The 8,819-nt window shown below is 51.8% G+C and overlaps 1 protein-coding gene across 1 annotated transcript; it reads left to right on the forward strand.

The window, feature by feature from the left end:
• Positions 1-1,185: 1,185 nt before the first annotated feature.
• Positions 1,186-7,544, forward strand: CDK9 (cyclin dependent kinase 9). The gene is made up of 7 exons (XM_077145798.1): positions 1,186-1,393; positions 1,853-1,934; positions 2,648-2,738; positions 3,108-3,274; positions 3,399-3,570; positions 3,695-3,843; positions 4,381-7,544. The coding sequence occupies exons 1-7, from the start codon at positions 1,302-1,304 to the stop codon at positions 4,744-4,746; spliced, it is 1,119 nt and encodes a 372-aa protein (XP_077001913.1). The 5' UTR covers positions 1,186-1,301; the 3' UTR covers positions 4,747-7,544.
• The last annotated feature ends 1,275 nt before the right edge of the window (positions 7,545-8,819 follow it).

Raw genomic sequence — 8,819 nt, forward strand, 5'->3', positions numbered from 1 at the left:
CAAATAATCTCTTCTCTTAGAGCCTAAATGGCCACTGAAAACCGGGTTTGTAATACTGACTAACTAGGGGTTGTTGTCAGGATTCGGCGGAGTCCCCAGCACTTCTCCAGCACACAGGTGTGCTCAGTAATGTTAGCTATCTTTGTGATTACTGTCCTTTGCCCAACTGGCTCTGACGCAGCAGGGCGGAGTGGTAGTTCCTTGGGGTCTCATTCTTGCCGCCCAGAGAACAGGGATCCAGGGCCGAAGGCCCGGCTGTTGCTCGCTCACCGCCTCCAGTGTCACCGCGCCCCCTAGCGGCCATCGGTTGCCATGTCAACGGCGGGTGGAGGAGGCCTGGGGAGGCCGCGGAGTGGGCTGGTCTCTCCTCCCAGGGCCGGAGGCCGCTCCTTTGACGCGTCTCGCCTTCGCCTCTAGGGGGGCACCCCGAGCTGTGGAGGAAAGGGTTCCCCGAAGCAGCTAGTAAGGGGCGGGGGTAAACTGAGTCAGGCGGAGGGGCGCCCCACAGCCAGGTGTCGGGCGCGGGGGGCCCACCTCCAAAGACGGGGGCGGGGCCGCGGGCGGTGACGCGCCGAGGGCGGCCGGCGGACAGCGGGAGGCGACAGCGGCAGCAGCGGCAGGTGCGGCCGCGGAAGGTGGGAGGGAGGAGGGAGGAGGCGGGAGGAGGGGGAGGGGAGGGCGAGGCCCGGGCACCTCCCCCTTTATAACGCGCCCCTTCCCGGGCTCTCCGGCCGCCTCCTCGTCGGCTCTTCCCGACTCGACCCCTCGCCCGGCTGTCCTGGGCCGGAGCCTGGCCAGGAAGCCCCCAGGCCGCGGCTCGGGGGCCGCTCCCCCGCCCGCCGCCCCGCGCAGCCTGGCGGAGGCGGCGCCGGCGGAGGAGGAGGAGCAGGGCACTGCGGCTGGCCCCGGATCGGGCGCCAGAGAGGCAGCAGCTTCGACAGCAGCGGCGGTCCGAGCCGATGCAGCGGGACGCACCGCCCCGAGCCCCAGCCTCGGCGCCCCGGCTCCCCGCACCCCCGATCGGAGCTGCCGCCGGCACTGGCGGCGGCGGAGGCGGGGGCAGTGGCGGCGGCGGAGGCGCCGCTGCAGCTCCGGCTCCCCCTCGTCTCCCGGGAACTACAAGTCCCAGGGGGCCTGGCGGCGGGCGGCGGGCGGAAGAGGCGGGGTCGGCGCCGCGAGGCCGGAAGTGGCCGTGGAGGCGGAAGTGGCGCGGCCGCGGAGGGGCCTGGAGCACGGCAGCGGGACCTGGGACGGGAGTGGCGGCGTCTACTGGAGGCGGTGGCGGTGCGCTGGAGGCGGCCATGGCAAAGCACTACGATTCGGTGGAGTGCCCGTTTTGTGATGAAGTGTCCAAATATGAGAAGCTCGCCAAGATCGGTCAAGGCACCTTTGGGTAAGACTCGGCCCGGGGAGACCGGGGGCTGCATGCTTCAGGGCCGACGCCGGGGGCCCGGGGTCGGGCCCGAAGTGGTTGGGAAGCCGCCGAGCCCCGGGCTTGTCCCCTTATCTCCCAAGGCCGCACTGCATCCCACCCGGACCTGACGGAGCCTTCTGGCGGGGAGGAGCCTGAGGCTTCTGGTGGGGTACGGGAAAGGGTTGCAGAGAGAAGCCCCTGGGGGAAGAGGGACTTCTCCCAGATAGATGCCTGAGTGAGGAGGAGGAATTGAGGGAAGGAAGCGGAGAAGATCGGAGAAGGACCATAGATACTAGGTAGTGGGGTGGCCAACTGCCCCGTATACTCCGCCCTGCCCGGGAGTATCTCTTATCCTGCCCCTCTTCCTCTAGTGGGGGAGGGGCGGACCCAGCGGAAGCGGCCTGATGAGCTCTCTTGGGTCCCCCTCTCGGCCTGCAGGGAAGTGTTTAAGGCCCGGCATCGCAAGACTGGCGATAAGGTGGCCCTGAAGAAGGTGCTGATGGAGAACGAGAAGGAGGGGGTGAGTACAGGTTGGGTGGGCAGGCCTACCAGCTCCACTGGACATGGGGACCCACTTTTCCTAGGAGTCTCATGTTGAAATTCAGTTGGCATCTAGTAATTTGGGAATTGCCACATTCCAGAGAACTTGGCCTTCAAACTAGGTATTTTAATTAGAATGTTTTGAAGCGTTTGACATTTTATTTGTTAACACGGTTGGGGTCGGGAAGGGGAGCTTTTAACACTTTTCTCTTTAGTGTGTAGTTTTGGTTAATGTAAAAAACATCCACGTGGCTTTGAAAAGTTGAATTCTACTCAAGAGAACATATTGAAGAGGATTAACGCCCTGTATCACTCCCTCTTAGTCTAGTTCCCCAGAGATTAATTTTGTAGCCATGGAATTTTTTAATAGTTATTTTTGTTGTTTTTGCTACCACAAAGCAAGTTAAACACAAGCATAGAGCTAAAGTTGGAAGGCAGAAAGGAATTAAGGAGCATTTAGTGACTTGGTAAAGTGTGCTAAATATCTGTTTCAGTTAATTGTCTGGAATCAGTGTACATACTACTGTTATACTTATTTTATCCATAGGGGGTCTGAGGCAGTTGATTTCAGAGCCCATGTTCTTACTTCTTTCCCAGCCTCTGTTCCTTAGAACAGATTCTAGAGGCAGTTCCTTGGTCTGCACCCCCTCACCCACTTTTGACCCCTTATTGTCCTCCCCTTCTCCCCACCAGTTTCCTATCACAGCTTTAAGGGAAATCAAGATCCTCCAGCTTCTAAAACATGAGAATGTCGTCAACTTGATTGAGATTTGTCGAACCAAAGGTAAGTTGTTTGGATCTTATTCCCTATTTTCAGATGGTAACAAATGAGGTTTATAGCATGAACTTTGTTTACATAGCTGGAACTGGACATACCAAATGGCCTCTGTTTAACCCAGACGTAGTAGTGATGACTGCTTTCTCTGGTCCTCTCTCATTGTAGCTGATGCTTTCCCAGGGCTTGCCACAGCACCCAGCCCAGAGGAGGCACTCAGAAAATAGTGAAGGAACAAGCAAACGGATGCTTGAGGGCATGGGTGGTCCATAAGTTGAAGAGGGGTAGGAGCTGACCATGGGAAAGTGGGTTGAATGTGGGATTTTTTATTCTTTTCTTCTCCCTGCCCCCCCCCCCCCTTCATTTTTGCTGTTCCAGCTTCCCCCTATAACCGTTGCAAAGGCAGTATATACTTGGTGTTTGACTTCTGTGAGCATGACCTTGCTGGGCTGTTGAGTAACGTCTTAGTCAAGTTCACACTGTCTGAGATCAAGAAGGTCATGCAGATGCTACTCAATGGTCTCTACTACATCCACAGAAACAAGGTGGGCACCAAAGTGGGGGAGGAGTTACTAAGACTTGGGTTGGCCTTTGTGCCCACTGCTGGATGGGTGTGGTCAAAGGACTCCAAGGAACCTGGCTGAGCCCTCACTCCATCCCTTCCCACAGATCCTGCACAGGGACATGAAGGCAGCTAATGTGCTCATCACCCGTGATGGAGTCCTGAAGCTAGCAGACTTTGGACTGGCTCGGGCCTTTAGTCTGGCCAAGAACAGCCAGCCCAACCGCTATACGAATCGTGTGGTGACACTCTGGTACCGGCCCCCAGAGCTATTGCTCGGTGAGGACCCCTACATGGCCCCAGCCCCACACTGCCAGGGCTTCCTGAGCCATTAGCCCCAAGGCATTGCATCTCAGGAAGCCCTTGGGCTCAAGGGGCCCTCCTGGTGCGCTCTTCTTCCCAGGAGAGCGAGACTACGGCCCCCCCATTGACCTCTGGGGTGCTGGGTGCATCATGGCGGAGATGTGGACCCGCAGCCCTATCATGCAGGGCAACACGGAGCAGCACCAGCTCGCCCTGATCAGCCAACTCTGTGGCTCCATCACCCCTGAGGTGTGTGCGCAAGTTGCCCGGGCCCCTGATCCCCACAGGATGCAGAGACCCAGAAGTCTCCCTGGCTGGGGAGGAGTGGGGGAACGGAATATCAGAAAGCTCCTCCCAGGAGAGTTGCCCAGCAGAGAAAGGGCCTCCTCTTTAGTGCCCCACAGCCTGTGTGCAAGTCTTGGTTCTCTCACCATGTAGTTCTGTGGCTTTGGGTAAGGCATTTGAACTGTCATCTCAGAGTTGATTTTCTCTTCTCTGGAACAGAAGTCACGCTTGTATCAGGGTTGATACGCACATTCAACGTTGGGTATAAAGGGCTTGGCACTTGGTGTGTGCTTAATACACTGTTGCCACTGATGCTTTTAACGTTGAAGGGATTGTGCTTTCCTTCAAGGGAGTCTGGGGAGCATCTCAAGTAGAGAAGTTGTTTTAGTCCCTTTAGGTGCTTCAGAAGTATCTGAATAAATGACCCAACAGATAAGCCACACACATTTGAACTAACTCCATCCTCTCTTATCATCCCCTTTCTCCTCCCCCCACCTTCAGGTGTGGCCAAATGTGGACAAGTATGAGCTGTTTGAGAAGCTGGTCCTGCCCAAGGGTCAGAAGCGGAAGGTGAAGGACAGGCTGAAGGCCTACGTGCGGGACCCCTACGCGCTGGACCTCATCGACAAGTTGCTGGTGCTGGATCCTGCCCAGCGCATTGACAGCGATGATGCCCTCAACCACGACTTCTTCTGGTCTGACCCCATGCCCTCGGATCTCAAGGGCATGCTCTCCACTCACCTGATGTCCATGTTTGAGTACCTGGCACCACCTCGCCGAAAGGGTAGCCAGATCACCCAGCAGTCCACTAACCAGAGCCGCAACCCCGCCACCACCAACCAGACGGAGTTTGAGCGTGTTTTCTGAGTTTCTGAGGGCTGGCTGCCGTTGCTTTTTATTAAGGCCGTTGTTTGATTTTGTTTCTTCTGCTATGTGACTTGCATTGTGGAGATTATGGGGCGTTTGATTTCTAGTGCATATTTTATTATTTGATTCCCACACTGGGCACTGGGAACAACCAGCTGAGAGGACTGGCATGATGTATTGGTTGAAAGCCCAGGAGGGCACTGGGGCGGATTCCCTAATCTGGGTGGTGCCTGAGGGTCTTCGTTTCCTTTAGGACAGGAATAGAAGTAGGAGGAGAGGCTCTCCCACCAGTGACTTTCTAAGAGTTCCCAGAATGATGGGAGGGGGGAACAGGTCCTTCCCCCATTCCCCGACCCTCCTCTTGGGATGAGAAGTGTGTGTGAGGGACAGAGCCAGCCTCAGGAAGCTGCTCTTGGCCTGCCCCTCAGAGACACAGGGGTTGACGAAAACTCGTGGTTTCTTCAATAGAGGAATTTTATCATGTTTCTTTTGTTCACTTATTTGGAGACATTCCTGGATGCAGTTTTGTCAGTTGCAATTAAAAGTTGACTTTTTTTTTTTTTTTTCTTGCAGTGAGTGGCTGTGCTGTGTGCTCTGTGTTCTGCGTTCAGACCCCACGCTTTCATTCAGCGGCCAGCAGGTTGGGCCTGATAGTTGGGGTTTCTTGAGTCACTGGAAGTCTTGATTCTTTTCATCCCTGTTCATATTCTTTTGCATAATATGGACGTTGGTGTTTGCTTTCCTCTTGAGTATCTTCCAGAACACTTCCCATTGTGCTCCCCAAAGGGTAGGTACCCAGATGTCCCCATGCCCCTCTTTGGTTTCACAGGAGAAATAAGACCCATGAGGAAAGAGTCGAAAAGCATCTGTGAGCTGGCTCTGCAGGGGTCACCCTGGTGGGCACAGTTTCCTGTGGTTGACAGACGTGTACATGTTTGAACTTGACTCGAGCCCTAGGAGACTACGGAAGGGTTGTAATCAGGAATGACAAGTAGATCTATAATTTTTAAAGGTCCCTCAGGCTGCTGGATGGCAAAGGAGTTTGGGGGTAAGCAAGAGAGGAACCGACTGGAGGAGTTCAAGGATCTAAGGGGTTTTGCAGGAGGTGAGAAGAGGCGACTGGAAGAGTTTAAGGATTTAAAGGGGTACGGAGAGGTGGCAGTAGCTCAGATCCGTGTGGTGGGCAGGCATTAGAAAAGATGACAGCGTGAAGGTATGATGATGAAGGCTCAGGGCTGGGACTCTGAGGAACAGCACGTTCTGGTCAGTACCTTTCCCGTGAGCCCGAATGGGGTAGGGGACAGGAGTGTTTGAGGTGATGGTCTCTACCGTCTATCACAGGAGGGGCCTCTTGAAGGAGGGCCTGGAGGGAAGGTTGGCCACACCTAAACTTATAGAAATTGGCCCCAGTCATGAGTGCACAAAAGGCTGGTGAAAGTAAGAAAAAGTTGTTGACTAATAGCCAAAGAAATCCAATTTAAAACAATAGTGAGGTCCTAATTCCTGTAGAGTTGGCAGGTTTTGAATGACGAATACTTGATGTGGAAAAACTCATGGGACTAGCTTAATGCGTTAAAAATAGTTTTTTTTCTCTGAAGTTTCTCTAAAAGGTTCATATTCCTTGGCCCAGCAATTATGAGTAATTGTACAAGTCTGTTTTCTCATTGAATTCTCACTACAACTTGGATAGTTTCATTCATTCGTTCAGCAGTTACTATTGGTGTCTTCCAAGGCCAGGTCTGTTTGGTGACCCACCCGCAACCCTATGGAACTCACATTTTAGTAGCTTCAGACTAGTCTGCTGGGGTAAATTCTATGAAAAACAAAATAGAACCCTGAGGGAAAAGAAGTGGGGGAGTTGATACATGAGCAGAAATCCCAGGAAGTGAGAGATATGTGGGGGTGGGGAGTAGGTACGAGTTTGGCTAGAAAACCTTCAGTGAGGTTTGGCAGAGAAGAGAAGGGATGTGGTCTGATGTTTGGAAAGATCACAGTGGCTCCATGTAGAGAAAAACTAAAGAGGCAAAGCTGAAAGCGAGGAGAGGCGGGCTGCTGGAATAATCCAGGTGTGGAATGATGGTGGCTTGAACAAAGCTGGTGGTGACGGAGGTAGTGAGAAGTGGTTGGATGCATGGATATAGCGCGAGGTAGAGTGACAGGATTTGCTTTTCAAATGAATGTGAGGTGTGAATGAAAGAGGACTCGAGTCCCAGGCTTTGGGCTGGAGGAAGGATGGGGACAGAAAGCTGCAGTAGCTTCGTGCTGATGATACGGGTTGTTAGACATGCTGAGTCTGAGGTGGACGTCCAGGTTGAATTGGCAGGAGTCCAGCTCAAGGCCCACAGTCTGAACTGCAGACAAACCTTTGGGAGTTGCCAGCATGGTAGCTTTTAAAGCCCTAAAGCAGGATTAGATTACATCAGAAGAGGGTGAAAGCAGAGTGGGCCATTGGGGCACTCCAGTGTTTAGACATCAAGAAATTGAGGGAAACAGATGAAATAAAGAGGAGACAAGGAGAGTAGGTTCTAGAAACAAGGGATAGAGAACCTTTGTGGGAGGAGGAAGTGATGGAATGCTGCTTATGGGTCCAAAAGAGACTAATGGCCCTTGGGCTTAGCCCCGTTGAGGTCAGAGGAGACCTGATGAGAGCCCTCTGAGTGGAGTGGGGGGGTTAAACCTGGTTGTAGAAGGGTCAAGAGAGAACTGAAATTGAGGCTACTTTTCCCTGGCAGATCATTCTGAGTATGTATGCACGTTACAAAGACAACTAGCATGTTAATAAAACGCTCAATTTGAAATCTTTCTTGGCATTTGAATAATTTGAAACTAATATGTACCCCCAGAAAAGTCATGTCTTAATCCTGGTCCAGTCATGTGGGGACAGCGACAAGAGAAGCCATTTCTTTTAATCCTGATTCAATATCATAGGACAGAAACTTTTGATTATATTGTCTCCATGGAGATGTGACACACCCAACTGTGAATGTAAACTTTGAATTAGATGGAGACGTGACTCCACTCATTCAAGGTAGGTCTTGATTAGTTTAGTAGAGTTCTTTAAAAAGGGAAACATTTTGGAGAAAACTCAGATTCAGATGCTTAGAGAACAGTTGCTTCAGAGCTGACACAGTCAACATGAGACCCAGACATTTAGAGATGCGGAGCCTAGCAGATGTCGCCATGTGCCTTCACATGAGATGCTGAGCAAGCCGGAACCCAGAGTCGTGTCCTGGAGGAGCTAAGTGAAGGCCCACAGATGCCAAGTGAGGAATCCCCACAGGAAACAGGCCCAGGAGTACAGGACCAGCAGGTGCCAGCCAGTTGCCTTCCCGGCTGATAGGTGTTCGGGACAGCATCAGCCTTTCTTGAATGAAGGTTAACTTCTTGGTGCCTTGGTTTGGACATAGAACTATAATCTTGGAACTTAAAATTCCCCTTTCCAGAGTCTTTTCATTTCTGGTATATTGCTTTCCAGCAGAATTAGCAAATTAATACAGTAACACTGTTGCATTACCTTTTTTAACTTTCCCAAGTAATTGAATACATTTTATTACTTGGACTTTTCTAAGCTTTTCCCCTACCTACTTCTTTAAATGAGGCATTTACAAACAATGTTCAAGTTTGTATTAAAGGAAAGAATTAGTTTGACCCCTTCTGATGGTTAATGCATATGTAACATAGGATTAAAATCCTTTGATGGGCCACAATGGCTCAGTGCCCAAATTCTTGCCTGCCATGCCGGAGACCTCGGTTAGATTCCTGGTGCCTGCCCATGTAAAAAAAAAAAAAAAACCTTTATGCAGGTGTAAAACAAAACAAACAGGGAGTACATCTGCTTAGGGCTGTAGGCTTGCAGGAGCATGGGGAGTGATAGCTAATGGGTACCAAGTTTCTTTTTGGAGGAATGAAAATGTTCTAAAATTAGATTGTGGCAATGACTGCACAACTCTGAGTATATTAGAACCATTGAATTGTATACTTTAAATGGGTGAATGTTATGATATGTGAGTTATATAAAACTGTTAAAGAGAGAATGGGAGGAAAGAGACTGAGGACAACAAATAGAGGATTTG

The sequence above is a fragment of the Tamandua tetradactyla genome, chromosome 2 (genome assembly GCF_023851605.1).
Source record: "Tamandua tetradactyla isolate mTamTet1 chromosome 2, mTamTet1.pri, whole genome shotgun sequence".
Taxonomy (NCBI): domain Eukaryota; kingdom Metazoa; phylum Chordata; class Mammalia; order Pilosa; family Myrmecophagidae; genus Tamandua; species Tamandua tetradactyla.

Coding starts and splice junctions, on each gene's coding strand:
- CDK9 (XM_077145798.1), top strand. CDS start 1,302: ATGGCAAAGCACTACGATTCGGTGGAGTGCCCGTTTTGTGATGAAGTG. Junction 1,394..1,852: donor ATCGGTCAAGGCACCTTTGG/GTAAGACTCGGC, acceptor CTCGGCCTGCAG/GGAAGTGTTTAAGGCCCGGC. Junction 3,275..3,398: donor ACTACATCCACAGAAACAAG/GTGGGCACCAAA, acceptor CCCTTCCCACAG/ATCCTGCACAGGGACATGAA.